This window comes from Lampetra fluviatilis, chromosome 4 (genome assembly GCF_964198595.1).
Source record: "Lampetra fluviatilis chromosome 4, kcLamFluv1.1, whole genome shotgun sequence".
NCBI classification, from domain to species: Eukaryota; Metazoa; Chordata; class Hyperoartia; order Petromyzontiformes; family Petromyzontidae; genus Lampetra; species Lampetra fluviatilis.
Window position 1 is genome coordinate 907,230 of NC_136278.1, and position 20,880 is coordinate 928,109.

A 20,880-nucleotide genomic window follows, 5' to 3' on the forward strand; every position below is an offset into this window, starting at 1 on the left:
GGGTTGGTGTGCACAAAGGGATTGTTGGGCCATAAAGGTGAAACATGTTCAGTGTAGATTGTTTGACAGGTGTGCACTAAACTTAATTTTAAACTAGCAGCTAAAGTAAACTTAATTCAATCGCAAGCCAACTAACAGTTAAGCAGGCTAACAGAATATCCACACCTACACAACCCAACTACTAAACCACTAGCCTCTGCTAAACCGCAAAAGGCACTTGCATTGTATAAAGTAACACTTCTTTACAAGAGGTAATGGAAACCACTAACTTGGTGTTACAGGCCTGAATAAAAAAAAATATTAAAAAACTTGTACCCAAAATAACCTACCCTTTAAATGTCACATTTCTAGTAAAGTGGTTTCAGGGGAGGAAAATAACACTGCAGTATATTAACAGCCATAATACGAATTCAAAATACAAATCATAACCATTTGAGCTACATGCAAACAATTCACCTTTAACATTTCAAACTATGGCCTTAGAAATATGACCGCTTCTGGAAATGGCCCTTCACCACCATAAGTCATGAACATTTTTTAAAAATTTACTTTGAAAACTAGTACCACGGCCTATTGCAGCAAATAAATTAAAACGAACTCCTGGTCCTCAAAATTCGAGGAAACCACTCCAGTCAGTTACACTTCCTAATCACATGCTGGCACCTTAAATATTTTCAAACGTTCTGGTCTCAATGTTACTACAGCAATAAATCCTAAATAAAACACATCGCAAAACCATGTCACCCACACTAAAGCAGTTAACCACTCAGAGGATCAGATATGGTTGGGTTTTAAAATAACACCAATTTATCACAAGTCCTAAATTAAAATATTCAAAGTTCACTCGTACTACACGATCACACATACTGGCAGAGCCATTCCTAAGATGGAAGCACCAGGAGCACATGAGCTCCACACCACGCAGAGGGGAGAGCAGCAGCCCTCCCCCCCCTCAGGTATTCTCTTGTAGCCCCTGATCCATGAATGCATCAGAGACACGTCAGTGAGGCCCTGCTGATATGGGTGGTTTTCCGCCATCTTATTTGAAGTAGAGCCAGAGACATTCTTAAACTGGTTTCGCAAGACATCTTGAATCTGGCTTGGGGGTCGAGCAGGATCCAAGTTAATTGTTTTGATCACAACATGAGCATAGATAGCTCGTGATGTCAGCAGCAAAAGATTGGAATCTAGCAGGGAAAACCTACCCCAGCACCTGGTGCCGCGTTGGGCTGGCTCAGCATGGCCCTGACAAGGCTGTTGTACAGTGGGAAGAGGCATCGAGTCCCTGGGTCGCTTGAGAGTTCCAATGCCACGCATGGGGCTCCTGGGTCTCAAAGTTCCCGAGTCTGTTCCTCCAACTCCCTGGGTGTCCCAAGTTGCCCCGTCGCTCGCAGAATCGCAGAATGCCTCATCGAGCCACTAGGTCTTCTCTTGGGAGTTTTCCAGGCCTCTTATGGAATAACCGAGTCGGAGCACTGCAGTCCCTTCGTGTTTCCCCCCCCGAATTGCTCGACGAGTGTGGGCCTCAGGTGGTGTGCATGCGCGTGAGCAGCGCCACAGCGGTGCTGCGGGGCCGCGTGTGAGCCCACGAGTGGCTCTTGCTGTGGAAGCGACGCAGCTCATCCTTGAAATCCTGGTGCCGCATGGGGCGGTACGCGCTGGGGTTGCACATGTCCTGCCGCACGCAAACACGGGACCAGAGAGTACTTGTCAAGACCGTCAACGGTGCTTCATTGTTTTCATATCACTTTACTCAATTGGGATTAAACAGCAGCTATGTCATATGCCCCCCCAACTGCAAACAATTGGCAGGACCATCCTTAAAAGTGTTGACTCAGCGAGCCTCTCCTCGGTAGAAAAGTAATAATTGTATTAGGGAGCATTTATATGAATTCACTTCAGTCACGTGCTCACCAATAGTCACCTACTAATCCATTATCGTTTCATTCCCTACCCGACCAAGCTCTTATAACATTAACTTTACTCAATTCAAAGAACGTGTTACACTTATTGCAGTTTTGAAAGTGCTGTTTGCTACTGGCCAATTAATTGATGGTTTGCGCCCTGCGCTCAAAGTGAAAAACAAACCAAAAATTATATGCATAAATATCTATCACGAGACATGTTCCATCCACTGCTGGATGAACACCTCATTTGTTTCCACGTTCTTGCAACGCCACACTCCAGTTGAGCTTCTGCACGAGTTGCTTTTTTGTTGGTGACGTTATGGTCGCGTTAATGTGTTTATGGTGGTGTGATGGTGGTCAGGGTGTTTATGGCAGTTTAGTCTACCGTGGAAAAGCTGGCAACCCTATCTATATGAATGTGGTGGTGATGTTATGGTAGAATGAAAGTGATGGTGATGTTATGGTAGAATGAATGTGATGGCGCTCGTGGTAGGCAAGTGTGGTGGAGGGTGGTGAAGGGTGATGGCTGTGGTGGTGGTGGTTGTAGTCCTGTACCGGCGAGTGTGGGAAGAAGTCCTTATAGCCCCCTCGCAGCACGTACATCTCCGGGTAGTGCAGGGTTGGGTACGAGTTTACCTCCCGGTCCATGCGCCGCAGAGTCTGGCACCTGCAGCCACGCGGCGTGACACGCGCACACGCACACACACAGCATTAGGACCGTACCTGCCGCAGTGATACCAGCTACGTCGCCTTCGCAGACAATGTGGGCGTGTTTAAAATATAAATGTAGTGGTTAATGCAGAGATGATTCCCTGTAAAAGGTTTCAGCTTGGTGTTAACATCTTAACACCCGTTTTGTTGCCAGAAAAAATGGGAAAACATTCTCATATAAATTTCAACTTGTAACGCGCCGTGGTAGTCATTCGCTCGCTCTCAAGGAGAAAACACAGACAAGCGGGAAGGCAGCAGCCACGCGGTGAGCTGACGCCAGCAACTGCCCAAGCTCTGCAGTCCTCCATATTAAATGGTGTTATCGGCCAATTATTGAGTATACATGTGGGAGAAAACGCGTGCAAGGGGGAGACAACACCCCATCCTGCACAGGTGGAGTCCTCATTTTAGCTGTAGCACCTTTTCCTGGCGAGCCAGGGTACGGCTCCACCTTGACACCCAAGGGAAGGGATCACCGTTCTTATAGGCTGGTGTCAGTATGTGGTATCTATGGTAGTGGCAGGCACAGATATAAAATGGTATTGGGGGGAAAGATGTAAGTGTGGCATTGATGGGGATGTGGTTCTATTCTTGCAGTGGAAATATGGTTCAGGTGCTCGGTGCCAATGTCAAGGTCTCCTGGTCACGATGAGAGGGCTTCAGGAGAGCTCGCGTAGTTTTGCTGTTCCTCCATTGAAGGATTAGACTACAGCAGTTAACTACGTGGTCCAGCGTCTTCGAGTAGGATCATTAAAGCCAGGAGGTGCGGTGCTGTTTGCGTCTCGAACGAGGCGTTTATTCCGGACGTGGGTGTGCGGCGCAGTTGCCAATGTTGGGTTGGGTGGAGAGGGGCCACTCACTGGCGGGGGCCCCGCTCGGAGGAGAACTCGCAGTAGAACACGAGCACCAGCTGCTCGCTCGCCGATGAATTGGGGGCTGGGGCCCCCCGCAGCAGCTGTTGCACGAGTTGCTCCTCGCGGAAGATGTTGAGGGCCCCCCGCACGTGGCCCCCCTCAAACTCGTAGGGGTAGCGGCAGTCGAGCACCAGGAAGCGCGGCACGGAGCCGGAGAATTCCCCTTGCAGCAGAGCGGTCATCTACACAGGCAAAGATCCCCAATAAAACATTAACAGACTGTTGGTGCTGTTAGCGAGCGGAGGCCGGCACACGAGGGGTTTAGCACAATGCCCAGCCGTCTGTCTCCCCAGTGATGATGTTTACACACTGCAAAGGCCGAGTAGACTTCGGGGAGGCCCAGGACCGATTAAAATATTCATTACCGGTGTTGGCCATGAACGAGAATCAAACTCAGGTCACCGGCTTCATAGCACAGTGCGATAACCACTTCCCCACCACTCCCCACACAAGCACATATACTGTATATACACAAACGCAGCTACCCACAAATACACGCATGGACGGACATGCACCAGCACACTGGGATACATGTACATGCTATGCACGGATAAACAAGCATGCACACAGACACTACGAGCTGTGGTGTAATAGCGTGGCGATGTCTGGCGTTATGCATGCGTGTGGCGTCGACATTTTATTGTGGCGTTGTGGCAATCCCGCGATCTGACGATATGGTGCAGTGTTGGGAGCAATATTTTGCGGTGCGGCATTGCCAGGGTGTGGCGGCGGTGCGGTATGTGTGCCATCACTCACCGTGTCCTGGGTGATGTAGTTAAGGTCCTGGTGCTTCCCGGACACCGTGGGCAGCGAACACGGCTGTGGGGAGGGGCATGGTGGAGGGGGGGGGCACGCAGGGAATTAGCCGATGACTTTTAGAGACTCCCTGCCTCAGTCAGCTGGTGCAGCCAGTCAGGTGGTGCGAGGTGGAGGGGGGGGACAGGAAGTTAGGTGGGAGTCAGGGGGGAGGCAGTTTCTCACTCACGCGAGAGAAATCTCCCAGCATCTTCTCCTCGTCCAGACACGCGTCCAGCGCCTGCTGCACAGCCTCATGGTCCCACATTCCTGTGGGCGCCTTCAATGGCGGCGGCGACGGCGCCGACGGCGACCGCGGCGCCGACGGCACCAAGAAGGGGGCGATCGCACGGCGCCGCTTCTGCGTCAGCGACTCGGCCGTGCTCGCCCGGTGCAAAGGGCGCTTGAGGCACCCCATGGGCGACCCGTCGCCGGGGGTGAGGGGAGACAGAGGGATGCGCGGCCCCCTCCACAACTGCAGCCCCCCGCTGCCGGAGGGAGGCGGCGGGGTCGGGTGAAAGATCCCCGCCGCCGGCGACACCATGGGTGCGGTGAAGAGGCTCGCCATGCTGGGGGGAACCTGAACACGGCAGGGAGAGAGGGGTGCAGAAGGCACGACATGAGCCGGCGCTGAAGCCTACCTGACTGAGGGGGGGCGGAGGTGGGGGGGGCAGAGACAGACCACGACGAGCAGTGAGCCAGCAGTGGCGAGGGTGAACGGCGAGTCGCCACAATTAGCCACCAGTCAGAGTGAACAGGCAACACTGGGTATCGGTGAATATTGTAAGCCAGCACATCAAAGGGAAACTAATATATATGCGTTTGTTTTTGCAGCTATTGCCATTTGCTTCACTGCTGTATCTGCCCCTGCCGTACCTGACCCCGTACCTGGCAGTTCTCTTTGTTGACGTCTTGCAGCTTGTGGGCAAGCGGGGTGAGCTGAGTGAGCAGGGCAAGCGGGGCAAGCGGGCTCTCCGTGCCGCTCACCGGCGTGGGAGTTCCATATTCCATTTTCCTGCGCCTGGGAAGGGGGGACGGTGGGATCCACAGTTGGAGAATCGATGGATTCTTGAATCCATCCGTGCGGAGCCCAGTTCGTTTTCCCCCTTGTGTGTGTGGTTTCTCCAGAGTCTCCCACACAAAGCCAAACACCCTCCCCCCATCCGCTTCCCCCCCCTCACTGGCCCCCTCATTCACAAAGGAAGCCCGAGTACAGAGCACCTGCTGCTGTCGCTTTCAGTTAGAGACCCCTTCACAGAGATCTCTTTCAAGCAGCCCTTTACCCAGCCTGGACAGGGGGGGGGGGTCCCAGCAAAGTGTGTGTGCGCACACACACACCACAGATGCACCCACCATTCACATAAGCCCACCACTTGCGCACACACACCACAGATGCATACAACAATCACAACATCAACAGCCGCCATTCGCCACTGTGATATCACCACAGCGCTTGTGCTAGGCTGTGTGCTTTTGAGTACACCGTTCACACACAACAGACATGCAGCATGAACACTTACAACGCACGCCACACACTAATCACATGCACCACAGGAAGCACGCCAATTACGTACACGCCCCACTCGTACACCACAACACTGCCCTTACTAAACTGATGCTCACCTCCTCCTCACTACCACCTCTTCTTCCATGTTCTCCTCACCCCGGCAGCTGCTCCTGATGGGAGAATAACGAGGGAGATGAAGTCACGTCAAAGTGTGCACACGATTTTAGAGCAGTAGTATAGCGCAAAACGCTGTGCTACAAACCCGGTGACCCGTGTTGGATTCCCACTCACAGCCAACACCAATAACATTTATCTGAACCGGTCCCGAGCCTCCCCTAGGTCGACTTCGCCTTAAATTAATAACTAGTGCAATGTGTAAACATTAGCTTGGAGAGACAAAGGCGGCCAGGCGTGGTGTTGACCACCCACTTTATCATGTGCCTAACAGCACTGTCAAGGCCATATGGGGGGTCTTTGTACAAGTATGTATGCGAGCAAGCTAGCACACTTGCTCACATGTCAGCGCGCACACATATGTAGACGTGTGCACATCTTCACGCGTGTCTAAAGCGTGTATAAGCGTGTGCATACGGGGGTCTGCGAACACACACACGCGCGTGCACGCGTGCCATCTGCCTCGTCCACGCCCACCCCATTGTGCCTCCCAGTGACCCCTCGCCCTGCCAAGGAGGTTCTGAATGGGACCTGCATTCCAACAGGGCTCCCTCTAGGAGATGGGGGACCAGCAGCTGGAACTCGTGGGCCCACCACCTCCCCTCCATCCCCCACCACCCTCCCCCCACGCTTTAGTAACAGCTCATTAAGAGAGCAGCTGCAGGGACAGATGGGAGGAGGCTTTGTGTGTCCATGGATCTTTGTACGTGTCCATCTGTGTGTCCATGTACCTCTGTATAAATGTGTGCGTCTGCCTGCGTGTGCGTCTATGCGTAAATGAATGTGTGTGTTGTCTTTGTCTGCGTGTTTTGGGCATCTGTCATTCTGTTTCTATGCCTGTGCGTCTCCCTGTGCGTCTATATCTCCCTTTGTGCATCTCCCTGTGTTTGTCTCCATCTGTTCATCTCTCCCGGCACGTGTCCCCCCGTGTGTGTATCGAAGCGTCTATCCTTGTCTCTGCATCCAAGTGTGACTGTGTGTAGGAGTCTGATATCAGAGTCTAAACTACACCTCTGTGGGTGCATCTCTCCATCTGTTTATTTGCTTCGAGGTGTATCTCTACATCTCCACTTGTCTGTGCGAGTGTCTGAGCATCCGTGTTTCTTAGCATCTCTGTGCGCCCATTTCTTTGTGTCTCTATGCGGCTTTCAGTCTCTTCATCCGTCTCTGCATGTCTCTACGTATTCTCGTGTGTCGCCATCTCTCCATGTCCACCCCTCACCATCTCCTCTCCATGTCTTCTGATGTCTCTGGATCTTCTTGTAAACTAAACTATTTTATTTTACCAGATAAAGCCCACGGAGCTATAAAGCACTTTTTCAGAAGTGACCTGGCTACAAATGATAGCTCAACAAAGTGGCATAAATAATCTAGACACGTGTTTCTAAATGGAGGGAAAAACCGGAGGACTCAAGAGAAAAATCCACAGGACCATGGAGAGAACGTGCAAATTCAGGCGTCAGGGTCGGGATTGAACCCACAACCTCCTCCATACCAGGCGAGAGAGTTAACTCGCTACCAATTGCATCTCCCACTCACCGTCCGCGAGTTGCTCGTATCCCCAGGGGACTCTGGAACCCAAGGAAGGAGTCTGTGACGAGAAAACAAAACACGGGGGGTTGCACCGCATGCCTGGGGTCCCAAAGGGGAGAGGGTTCAAAAGGGTATCATACAAGTTAAAATGGCACGGGATTGGTTTGTCTTAACTTGCTTCTCATTGATCATTGTGAACCCCCCACCAACCCTTGCAGAATCAGAATATGTATTTATACTGGATGAATCCAATGAGCTATACAGCTCTTTTTAACAGATTCCCAGTCCTTGAATCAGATGCACCAAGACCCTGAGCGTTTTGGGGGTTGATTTAGAGGGGGGAAAGATGCATGCGATCAGACACAAACCTGAGTCCCAAGAATCCGGGGAGAAGCTGCAGAGCGGTACAATTTCCTGGTCTTCTTGCCTACTTGGGGTCAAATGACTGACACACACAACACACAAGTGTTTAGATATGCAACACACGTGCACACATCCATGTACATTTTCCCTCCTTTGGCTGCCATTTTGTTACTAGGCTTGATCAGCCATTTTCCCATTTCACCATGGCATGTTCTGCCCTAGATCACTCACATTTCTCAATGGTCAATCATCCTCCCCCAATTTTTGTAGGGGCGAATGCAAATTTGAAGTCAATAAAAAAAAATACGAGCAAAATCCAAGATCATGCAAAATTTGGATAAAATTGTTGTAAGTAACCATGAGGTATGAAGTATCTACCGATGGATGAAGTCCTCCTCCACCCCCAAAGCCATCATGGTGAGCGTGATGCAGCAAGCAGCCCAGCCGTGAAAGAGGTTCAACATACATACTGCACATACAACTACTGCACCATGAGCTCCACAAGGGGACGTCCTCTTGTGTGCAATCCCAACACACTAGTAACTAATTGATATGTTTTGTTTATCTACATCATGGGACCTGCTTTGCATGTAAGCAAAACATGAGAATGTTTTCCCCTTTTTTTCTGGCAACAAAACAGGTGTTAAGATGTTAAAACACCAAACTGAAACCTTTTACAAGAAATCATGTCTACATTAATCGCAATACTTGTGGTCAGAATGAAAACAAAAAAATGTACTCTGATAATATATGTATTGTCTTTTAAACTGATTGGTCCACACCGGACACCTATCTTTGGAGCCTCGTCTCAAATGGCGTTAAACCAGAGGAGGCCAAAAGGCCTAACACCGTTGAGACCAGGCTCAAAAGTTTGGTGTTTTAACACCTGTTTTGTTGCAAGAAAAAAATGGTAAAACCTATTCTCATATTTTGTTAACATGACAAACCTAAATAATTATCTGTATGGTGGTGGCAGGTTTAACGGCACATTTATATTTTACGCGATCTAACCCAAAAAATAAATCCTCTTATTAACAAAATTGGTCGCGAAATCCTCTTCCTAGGTGTTAAACTGCAATCCCTACGCTGGCTGCGACCAATTTGTAACCCTTGCCCACCGGCCATCCATTTTAGCCACGACTGGGCCTGACCAAGCTCACTTAGCTTTTCTTAACAAACCCTTCTGTTGATGATGCTGCTGCTGCGATGGCAGTGGTGCACGTGCACGATTAACAAACAAGAGAATTCATCACGGTCGTCAATTACAAGTGTATGTTTGTAGCCTAAAAAGGAAATATATAAAATAGGCCACATATCGGGCAATGGTCCTAGTTCAGAGCTAACAGTGACCCGAGAGAAGAGTGGTCGATGGGAGTTGGGAGACTGCACTTGGTGATACTAATGGGCCCGATGATCCAGTTTTTAAGTAGGCGTATGAATGCGTGCGTGTTGTGCTGTACTTATTTTGCACCAAGTGCCAATCGAGAAGTGCGATGAAAGCAACCCCGTTACAAATTAACTTTCAAGACAAACGCGTTAATTTCACAATACATTTTCAAAAATTATTAACAAAGGATATTCGTCTACGAATAGGGCATGAAAATGGGCTCATTGCCGATTAAATAGTTTCCCCCCCCCGAAGGCCACACGCGGTGCGATTGACAAATTGTGTCGAGGGGCTTTTAATTCGCGCCGTGGCGAGGTGGACAATGGAAAGGCGTCCCGCGAGAAATCGACATCACACAAACTTAAAATCAATGTTCAACACAATAGTCAGTGTACTTTGTCGGCTCGGGCAGGTTATGTTGACATTGCCCACGGCACAATTACAAATGAAGTCACAGAAACATTAAAAAGACACAGAGGGCGCAAATGTGTACGGTTGACGGAATCGTGCACGGTGCGTGGACGGGGTAAAATAATTCCAGACAATTTTTCAGCACATCATCACCACCATCATCAAGATCACGAATACCATCACCACAATACCATGTTCACACCAACATCACCACGGCAACATCACCAAATCATCAACAGCAGCAGAAGCACCATCAACAACAACCCCGCGCGGGCCTCGCGCAAGGCCGAGGCCCAGGTAGGCCTCGCTTAACAGATGCGCACGGAGAGCGGTGGGGGGGGGGGGGCATGTGACCCCCATTTGATGAAGTTGATGGAAGAGGGCCCCGTTTAGGGGGGGCTCGTTTAGGGATCACAGAGGGGGTCACCACGAACCTGTACTGCAGAGAGATGAAATCCCGTGGCAGGTGGCCGACCACGGAGGTCCGCGCGGGGCTCGCGTCTCCCGGGTGCGCACTCGCCAACTCGGCCATGTCGTTATGCAACCCTTGAGCAGGCGTCGTCCCCTTCTTCTTCTTCTTCCTCGACTTCCTACCCCCTCCCGCCCCTCGTTGTCTACCGAGGCTGCTGGTGGACAAAGGCGGAACGCGTCGGGAGCGTGCAGAGAGCGACCTGCAGCTGCAGTTGTGCCTTTAAAGAGGAGGAAGCGGGAGGGTGGCGCCAAGCGCGCCGCGTCACCGACGTCTCGCGTCGCCGACGCGCTGACGTCATCCCTTTTTAAAATTCCGCGCAAAATCCCCTCGGCCAATCGGAGCCCCGCATCCGCGAGGGGCGGGAACAACGCCGGCCAATGAGCGTGCGCGATAATACGCGCGGCGTCCCGGACTTGGAGGGCAGTGGACTCAGCGGGTTGAGGGGGGGGGGGGACTTGAACAAAACATTTTTTTTTACAAATAAATTTTATTTAAAGTTAGAAACACCGCCACGTGCCGACTCAACGGAACGTTTATTGCATCCTTTTATTAACGGTTAACGTTGATGACGGAAACAACGACTTTCGGTGCGTGGTTGGTCCCCACGAGCGAGTGGTAGAGTCCGATTTTCCGTTCCCCCCCCCCTCCCACCCCCTCGTATTGAGGGCCGAGTGGTAGAGTCCGATTTTCCGTCCCCCCCCTGCCACCCCCTCGTATTGAGGGCCGAGTGGTAGAGTCCGATTTTCCGTTCCCCCCCTGCCACCCCCTCGTATTGAGGGCCGAGTGGTAGAGTCCGATTTTCCGTTCCCCCCCTCCTGCCTCCCCCTCGTATTGAGGGCCGAGTGGTAGAGTCCGATTTTCCGTTCCCCCCCCTCCCACCCCCTCGTATTGAGGGCCGAGTGGTAGAGTCCGATTTTCCGTTCCCCCCCTCCTGCCTCCCCCTCGTATTGAGGGCCGAGTGGTAGAGTCCGATTTTCCGTTCCCCCCCTGCCACCCCCTCGTATTGAGGGCCGAGTGGTAGAGTCCGATTTTCCGTTCCCCCCCCTGCCACCCCCTCGTATTGAGGGCCGAGTGGTAGAGTCCGATTTTCCGTTCCCCCCCTCCTGCCTCCCCCTCGTATTGAGGGCCGAGTGGTAGAGTCCGATTTTCCGTTCCCCCCCCTCCCACCCCCTCGTATTGAGGGCCGAGTGGTAGAGTCCGATTTTCCGTTCCCCCCCTCCTGCCTCCCCCTCGTATTGAGGGCCGAGTGGTAGAGTCCGATTTTCCGTTCCCCCCCTGCCACCCCCTCGTATTGAGGGCCGAGTGGTAGAGTCCGATTTTCCGTTCCCCCCCCTGCCACCCCCTCGTATTGAGGGCCGAGTGGTAGAGTCCGATTTTCCGTTCCCCCCCTCCTGCCTCCCCCTCGTATTGAGGGCCGAGTGGTAGAGTCCGATTTTCCGTTCCCCCCCCTCCCACCCCCTCGTATTGAGGGCCGAGTGGTAGAGTCCGAGCCAGGTTTGGCGGGAACTAAAGACGCGGGCTCCCTCCGGCAGCAGATTCCCACCAACAAGAAGCGATGGGCTCCAGCGACTCGCCACCCCCAGAGCGGCGTCGTGCTTGGTGAGCGGATAGAGGGGGGCTGGGCACGAGAAGAGAGAGAGAGGGGTCGGTGAACCAGTGAGAGCAGGGCCACCAATAACCGAACAAAATTCAATTAATCGAGGGGATAAAGGGAAGCAGCATCCTCAGACCCCGCTTGTGTGTGAGCGACGCAGGTTGGTGGACGACGGGACGACTCGTGGCCCCCGAGATGCGCAGCAGGAGGAGGAGGACCGTGTTACGAAGCGGGACGCTGTGGAGACGCGGGACCCGGACCTCGCCCTCAGGAGCCCAGTCCGCCCCGAGCGGGGCACCCGCGACGACTCCAGGCGCAGCAGCCGCGACCCACACGGGTAAGCGAGAAGGGGGGCCCTCATCGTGGTGCGTAGTCGGTATTCTACACGGCACAGTATTGATGTGGGGAGCGGCGGTGCAGTGGTTAGCGCGCTACGCTACGAACCCTGCTACGCCTGGGCCTTCTCCCCTAGGCCGATGTGTAAAACATCGGCACTGGAGACGCAAATGCGGCTTGGTGTGGCTGGCTCCCACCCCCCACTTGTTATAAAGGGGCAGCACAAACACTTAAATGCTGCAGTAGTTAATAGCAGTAATAACAGCGGCGATCTCAAGCGCCCTGCCGCCAAAGCGTCGCGGTGACGTCACCGCGTTTAGTGAGTGACGTCACGGCCCGCGCGGTTAAAGACGCGGACGGTGAAGATTGACAGCCCTGGAAAATAGCAGGCTAAGTAAGATTCTAACTTAGGTTTTTTCGGTAAAGTAACGTAGGTAAAAATAAATACTAGAAATAAAATAATAAATCACGACGTTTCGGAGGCAACACAAGTCTCCGTCATCAGGTGGGGCCGTCACAGCTAAATTCACTGTATATTTAGCTGTGACAGTCCCACCTGATGACAGAGACTTGTGTTGCCTCCGAAACGTCGTGATTTATTATTTTATTTCTATTATTATTTGTATTATTTATTTTCACCTACGTGACTTTACCGAAAAAAACTAAGAGTATGTATCTTTGCAGTCACGAAAGCTTCAAATCTAGAATTAAGATTTTAACTGGTATCATGATACATAATTATTCGTTTTGGGTCAGATCGCTTAGGTAAAATGTGTGTTGTACACCCTCCGCCACCCGATACATACAATACCTGACGGAATCGGTAATGTTAGAGAGCATTCAGCACAGCATTCAACAATTGGGTACTCAAACAATTTGGTAATTAATAACTGAACACGACAACCAACGTTAACTAACTTTGGTGAATTAAATGAGGAAGTTAAATAAAGCTGCCAAGTAGAGTTAAAATTTGAAGAAACTGATGAAAATAATTGCTGTGGGAACGCAACTGGGTACGGTTTAATGACACCACCCCCTACTGTTAAAACCGCAGACTCTTAGTGAAACATCCGTTTTTCGGGATGCCCATGTACTTAAAAACTTGCAAATACCAAATGTGCAAAATTACAATTAATTATGTTACAATACACGCATTGAATCGATGGTTAATCCGATCATTGTCTTAAAATGCTGCCAAATAAACATCCCAATGGTATCATCAAAGTAATGAGGGCTAGGGGTGAGCATCTACACCATTAGACCTCCTGTTTTCTTGGTTCTTTCGCTAAAGTCACGTAGAATGGAAATAAATAAATAAAAAAAATAAAAAAAATAATTCTCACGACGTTTCGGCCACAACGCAAGCAGCCGTCATCAGGTGGAGAGCAGGTCTGAATTCAGACTCTGTCTACTCGACAGACCTGCTCTGAGGACGGCTGCTTGCGTTGTGGCCGAAACGTGAGAATTATTTTATTATGTTTTATTATTTCCATTCTACGTGACTTTACCAAAAGAACCAAGAAGATGAATCCCTGCAGTCACGAAAGCTTTAAATCGAAATTTAGACCTCCTTTGTCAGTACTCTTAGGTTTTTTCGGTAAAGTCACGTAGGAAAATAATAATAATAATAAATGCAAATAATAATAAATTAAAATACCTAAATTAAATCACGACGTTTTGGAGGCAACACAAGTCTCCGTCTTCAGGTGGGACCGTCACAGCCACATTTACTGTATCAAGTGCCAGTACCAAAATATAATAATAGGGTTTTCCCCTTTTTTTCTGAGCTGTACACCTTTTGGCGTCCTCTGGTCGAGCACCAATTGGGTCGAGGCTCAAAAGAAAGCCGTCCCTTGGTGTGGACCAATCAGTTTCAAGGACAATGCATATATTATCATAGTGTGTTTTTTGTTTGCATTTTGACTGCAAGTATTGTGGTTAATGCAGACATGAATCCTTGTAAAAAGGTTTCAGTTTTGTTGCCAGAAAAAAGGGGAAAAACCTATTATTATCCCAATGGTATTTATAATTTCTACAAATAATATTCTCATTATGGATTTATGATAATGAAACGAACACAACTCTACAATCGACGTGAAAACAAATGGGAATCGCCAAAAAAAACAATCAATTATCAATACATATCGCTGGCGAGAATCTTGACAAATAGCCATGTCACAGGAGGGCGAACCACTCCGTGCCACGGGGACCCTGTGGGGATCACAGGGGTCTCACATGGGGCCTGCGTGCTGTTCTCCGCCAGGCGGAGACCCGAGCACCCATCTCAGAGTCGTGGCTCGCGACTCGAGCGGAGACGATTTCCCGAGGACAATGAGACGGAGACACGGAGATACAAGCCTCTGTCACGGTACAGGGGGGTGGGAGACGAGGTGTGACGCGGTGGGCTGAGTGCCACAACTATACCTGCTACACCTGCTACATCTGTCAGGACTCTCCCTGCTGCTGCCACAACTATATCTGCCACGACTATAACTGCCATATCCATACCAAAACTGTACCTGCTACATCCTACACTTGCCAAAACTATACTTGCCACACTCACACCTGCTATGAGGAGGTGTTACAAGTTGCGTTTGAGTGCATGTATGTATGGTGTGTGTGCGTGCAGTGTACACGGTGTGTAGAGTTTGCATGGCCTGGTGGCTCAGCGGTAGAGTGAGCGACTTACAAGTGGAAGGCTGCATGTTCAAATCCTGTTTGGGGGTTGACTCAGCTCATTATCATCCCTCCATCTGGGGTGGATGATAACTTTGTGGGGAAGTCAACACGGATATAAATAGACCGACCCCTGTCATAGGAATGTGGTGATTTCCACCAGCGGTTCTGCAGGGCTGTATACAGATGAGCATCAATGCCTCAGTGCTCATTCATCTTTTTTTTATTGTGTACATAGTTTGTGCACACACTGTGTATACACAGTATGTGTACATTCCCATCAAATCGTTCGTACATTTGGTATTGGCGCTATCATTTTTACAGCACAAGGCTGTCATCACGAAGGAAGACGCTGATTTATTTCACACAGCAGTAGCTTCACAGGAGGGGGCGATGTTGCTAAGTGTAATCCCAATTGAGTATCCTGCAGGTAAATTTCGACCGTGATACTGGCACAAAATTGCCTATTCTTTTCAAAAGCCATCGCAGGATCTTTAGCGTCCACTGAAGGAGACTGCGTCGAGTATTTCATGGTTCAATACGCACCACAGTATTAACGGGGGAACTCTAAACTCTGCAGCAAGCGGGGAACACGCTACTGCTGGGCCATGTCTCTTACCCAATTGTATACCGAACATGCCGTGTTTGTGTGTATGTTGCGTGTGGTGTACCTGGTGTGGTGTGTTTATGGTGTAGTATGGCGGTTAGTGCGCTTTGCTACGAACCCAGCCACCCGAGTTCGATTCCCACTCACGGCCAACACCAGTGATGATGATCTGAACCGGTTCTTGGGCCTCCCGTAGGTCTACTCGAATGAGTACCCGAGACAAAGGTGAACGGGCTTGGTGCTGGCCACACACCCCCTCGTGTGCCGTTCCGGCCTTCATAGGTGCTCACTAACAGCACTTACTCCAACAGTGTTAAGACTATATGGGGAATCTTTGTCTTTTAATGGTGTACATATGATATTTTTTGTGCGCCCCGTGTGTAGATGCGCTGGCTCTGCACCGACAGTCTCCTCGCGTAAGCGTTCCTGCTCTGGCTTGACTGACTGGGCCTCCGCTGTGGAGGACGATGACGACAGACGCTCACAGATCCAGGAAGAGATGAAGAGGTGCCCACCTCCATCCCTCCAGCTCGCAAATCACTACCAGCACCAGCAGTTTGCTCGTATCCGCGTGTTTAAGCCTTACTGTTGTGTGTGTCTGCATATGGTGTCCGTGGTGTCATACCTACTATAATCACCCAGGAATGTCTGTCCTTAACGCTCGTGACGTCACTCCACGTCGACCAGCCCCCCTCATTAATAATCATGAACAGGTTACGTGTGTCTCTCTGTGTGTGTCTCTCTCAGGTGTGTGTCTCTCTGTATGCGTCTCTCTGTATATGTGTCTCTCTCCGTGTCTGTGTTTGTCTCTATGTGTGTCTCTCTGTGTATGTGTCTCCGTGTCTGTTTGTCTCTCTCTGTGTCTCTCTCAGAGCTTGCATTCACATCTGATGACGGTTGCTTGTGTTGCAATCGAAACATTTATTTTATTTCTACGTGACTTTACTGAAAGAACCAAAGAGTAAGGGATTATAACCTTTAAATGAAATATGTCTGTGTCACCGCGCCCTTATAAAATGTACACGCATTAATGCAATGAATGTCACGTCGTGGTCTGCTTTTCGCTTGCAAGTTTCATATTTCTTGCCATACACCCGTCCTTGGATGGGCAAAAGGCTAGTTGGCTATATGTGTGCATGCATGTGTGCTTGTGTTGGTGTTTGTTATGTTTTGTTTGCCTGGGTGTGTGCTTGCGTCTAAATGTGTGCGTCACATCAGTTACGTCTGCATATGTCCTTGTGTAGCGTGTCAATGACGTGTATCTGCGTATATGTCTGTATGTATGTGTGTGTATCTGGTGTACCTGTGTCCACACCTGTGGGTGAGATTGCGTCTGCGTGTCCTTTTGGTCATGTCTGCACGCTTATGCATGCACACGCGTCTATATAATTTGCGTGCATGTGTTTGTGTGTATTTGTAGTGCCCCTATCCACGCGCGCATGTATCTGCGCGTGCATGTGTGCGTGCGTGGAGTTGTAGTGAGGTGCTTAGTACTGCATTACGAATCTGGCGACCAAATTTCGAGGCCTGCTTATGGCCAACATCAGTGATGAATTTATGAATTGGTCCTAGGCCTAAGCTATGTCGACCCTCAAATGAGTACGTGGTGCAATGTGTACACATCAGCATTGGGGAGACAAAGGTGGCCAGGCGTGGTGCTGGGCACCCACACCCTGATAAAGTTCCATACCGGTCTTAATAGGTGCTCATTAACAGCTCTTGCCCGATGGGATCTTTGTCTCTGCGTGTGCAGGGTGAACGCAGAAGGACTGCCCAGCAAGGCCAGTGACATGGAGACGGACGAGGAGGTGCTCGTGCGGCGCCAGAAGCAGATCGACTACGGCAAGAACACGCTGGCGTACGAGAGCTACGTGGAGGGGGTGCCGCGGTGGGTCCCGCACCAGGCCACACACCACTGCCGCTGGGCTCCACCGGCACTCGACATGCACTGCCTCCACACCAGCTTGGGCCATTGTCGTCACTTGCACTTTATACGGCTCGTGGTCGCACAAGGCCTGCCATTTAGAAACCGATAATGGGTTTAATAATCAAATTCTTGAATAATTAGATCGCTCAGCTCTAATTGGAATGAGCCCTCCGCATTCTTGTCCTCTTCCCTCCCATCACCGACAGGCACCTGCGTGAGCCGAGCAAACACCCACGCACGCCCAACAAGTTCAAGAAGTACAGCCGACGCTCCTGGGACCAGCAGATCCGGCTGTGGCGCCGGGCACTGCATGCCTGGGACCCCGAGTCCACGGAGGGCGCCGACGACTCCCTGCAGCCCATGTGAGCACCATGGCAGTGGTGGCAGTGTGGCAAGATCACGATGGCGGTGGTGGTAAAGCGCAACCGCCAGTTTGAGTTGGTGTTTGACCCCTGTAGACTTCTGTCCCTGTTCAGGTCCAGGCTCGAGACTTTTTTCTCTGCCAATGACTCACTGCAACTTTCTGTATAAATTAAATATGCCCATTGTTTATCAGCACGTGATATAGCAATGAGATGCCATATCAATACACATCATATTGTATTGACTCACATTGAGCCCCGTAGGGTCACACAAGACCTATGGCTGCCTCTTTCTCTCTGCACAGCATCTTGAGATTCAGCCACATGCAGGCACTATATGAATGCACGTTTTATTGTGTTGCAGAGGTGAGCTGGTGCTGCAGGATGGCTTGGACGACCTGTGATACGACGGTGGCGGTGGCAGTGGTGCTTGGTGGTAACTGCCGCAAGAGTTTCCGGAGTTTGGTCATTTGCTACACGGTGGTGCGGAGATCCAGCGACCCTCACACACGTCAATCTTGGCACACACACGTGGACTCAGTGACGATTAGCATTAGGTAGGCGGTACACACATACTGGTGTCGTTCCAGTGTGCAGGAGGTGCAACTGCTTTGGTGCCCATAGCCTGGAGTGTCCTAGGCGCTGGGGTAAAGTGTGGTAAAATTGGACAGGGGGGGGGCCCCCATTTAATTTGCAAAAGAGCCATGCCAACTGCGCTATGCCAATGTATTGCATTGAGACCTATAGACTTACATGGAGATCCATAGAATTACATGGAGACGCAAACTAACAGCGATTTCATTGACCTACATGCACTTAAATAGACCCATAGACCAACATGTATTTACATCGGTGATATAGCTATTGAGTGTGCAGCTTGTGCAGCTGCATTGCTGCACGAGTCCACGGGCAGGAGGGGGGCAGGTCCTGGGCTATGAAGAGGGGGTAATGTGATAGGGACCCAACCCCCCCCCCCCGCACATGCAGCCACTGACCTCTCGTTTGCCCCGTTTCCACGAGCAACAACCCGATTGTGAACTCGAGTTTCCGCCCCAGACGGCGTCACGTGTTGCCATTATCTTTGCGCTACTTGAAATGGCAGAAGATTTTGTCTGCGGCCTGAATATCCCAGGCGGGTGTTGATTTCATGGGCTGGCCTAGAATTCCCTGCGTCTGATTTCGCTCAGAGATCAGTAAGTTGCCAAACACGTTACAATAAATAATGTAGGGTGACAGGATCATTCAATTGTACATTTAACGATTTAAGTTAATTTGGTTAGCAACCCAATCTTGACCTTTGTTGCGCACATATTTCTGGGACAGGTGATCTTGCAAGATAATTTAAGTAACTGCAGATTGCGGAATCCCCAATTTAACCAATTCGAGTTACCCTTCAACTCGAGTTCTGGGTGAGAGATGAGGCCAACCCTAGTTGGCGGGCCTACAGAAACCTGATGTTTGCTGGACACAAGCCTCAAAGTCGAAATGTTTTCTTGGCCAAAATAGTATTGCAGTGGTGATCGTCTCTCCTGTTTATAGCTCTGAAACACTGGACGAAAATCTGTATTCCTTACCCTGGAAATCCCTGTTAACTTCCCCACAACATATAAATTGTTTTGGCCCCGGAGACATGATGTGCCGAGTCAATTCCCCAAACTCACCACTTTCATGATTGTGAGATGCTTACTCCACTACTGAGCCACCTGGCCTGACTTAAGGTCACGTGCATACATACACACACGCAGCGCGGAGAGGCCAAAGTGAAAAGAGTAAGTGGACCCGGTCACTCAGAGTTCCCTGTCCTCTGCCAGTTCTGTTCGCGTGGCCCCCGTGACCTCTGTGCCGACGTGGGTGGGCCTCCTGCCATATTCACTGGATCCCTGCCATGGACATTCCCCTCCCCACCACTTGCCTCGCGCCTCAGGAGGCCGGCATCGAACAGTCCCTCGCCGTTTCACGTTCGGATGTTTTTAATGTTGCGTGAGTGTCGTGGAGGTGTGTGCACACGTGACGGCTGCCTGGCGTCACTGCCAAATTGTTTGGAATAAAAGTTTCAAAAGTTTTGCACGTCCACTCGCTCTCTGATTCCTGTGTTCGTGCCCCTCGGTCTACGATCGAGGGAATTTCATAAATACAGGACTTTTAAATAGACAAAGTGTTATCGAATTATTTTTGTTATAGAAAAGGGGGGGGGAGGGTGTACGATAACTCATAAGATGGTCCAATATGAACATTTCACTACGGGTCTATTGCTATTAGGGACGTACCCTGCAGAAAAGTGGCCACATTGATCAAAGTATTGCCCAACACTTGAAGATTAAAAATACAGTAACTGCTAAAAGAATTCCCTCGACCAAGGCCGCCATGGTGTAACATCATCTTGCAATGTCATGCGCTCGGCTGCTGGATAACGCAATTAGCCTGAGACGTCATTGGGAGTCGTGGCCTGTGCCAAAATTAGTTTCAAGCTTCAACAATAAAATAAGTAATATTTTTAAAAACACGCTTTAATGAAATGTACCCTACTCGTAATGGAAGAACTCCACGACTCCAGGAAGTGGCCCCGAAGCTTGCCATAACGTAAGGGGCCATGCTGATTTACAGCCAACGTCACTTGACCGTGGACAATTAGACCCAAGGCGAAACATAACATAAAAAATAATGTTTAAAAATATATTTTGTTTATTTTTAATAAAAGAATATAGTATTGTCATCAGTATGACATAAGTATACCAAGTTTGCAGTCGATACCACATTGGTAAGTGGATACAAATTGAATTACAAGATTTGAGGAAACAACAACAGTGAGTTAATAAAACGTGTAATAATAAAATAAAAACACTTTAATAACGTCATTATGGTCACACCTACATGTACGTTGTAACGCTTCAATCTGACACGCCTGACCGTGACGTGTGGAGTGACACGAGCTGTTTGAGAGTTTTCATTCATGAAAAGTTTGCCGACACCCGAGTCTCAATGCAGTTTTAGAAGAGCTTGTACGACATTGGGATGTTTGTCCAAGTCCACGAAATTGGGTACAACGCCACAGTTTACGATCATCATGTCGGGCGCGGGTCGGTAAAGTGTGGGTACTACCACCTCTTACAACACGTCTTGCTAACGTGGAAGAGTAGACCAAATACCCTCGAGAGTCTACAGGGCTTCTCTCTGTGGAGTGCATCCATTGCAATCCATAGCGAA

The 20,880-nt window shown here is 50.0% G+C and overlaps 2 protein-coding genes across 2 annotated transcripts; one reads left to right on the top strand and one right to left on the bottom strand.

Moving 5' to 3' along the window:
• Positions 1–99: 99 nt before the first annotated feature.
• Positions 100–10,448, bottom strand: LOC144931446 (M-phase inducer phosphatase 3-like). Its single transcript, XM_078855274.1, has 10 exons — positions 10,137–10,448; positions 7,910–7,986; positions 7,548–7,599; positions 5,951–6,004; positions 5,216–5,348; positions 4,518–4,907; positions 4,289–4,351; positions 3,479–3,714; positions 2,463–2,574; positions 100–1,675 (listed from the first exon to the last, which is right to left on the bottom strand). Exons 1-10 carry the CDS (start codon positions 10,232–10,234, stop codon positions 1,526–1,528), a joined length of 1,365 nt encoding a protein of 454 aa, XP_078711400.1. The 5' UTR covers positions 10,235–10,448; the 3' UTR covers positions 100–1,525.
• A 1,204-nt stretch (positions 10,449–11,652) lies between these two features.
• SLBP (stem-loop histone mRNA binding protein) lies at positions 11,653–19,738 on the top strand. The gene is made up of 7 exons (XM_078855276.1): positions 11,653–11,773; positions 11,929–12,105; positions 14,368–14,472; positions 15,772–15,894; positions 17,141–17,275; positions 17,521–17,676; positions 18,041–19,738. Exons 1-7 carry the CDS (start codon positions 11,730–11,732, stop codon positions 18,078–18,080), a joined length of 780 nt encoding a protein of 259 aa, XP_078711402.1. The 5' UTR covers positions 11,653–11,729; the 3' UTR covers positions 18,081–19,738.
• Positions 19,739–20,880: the final 1,142 nt, after the last annotated feature.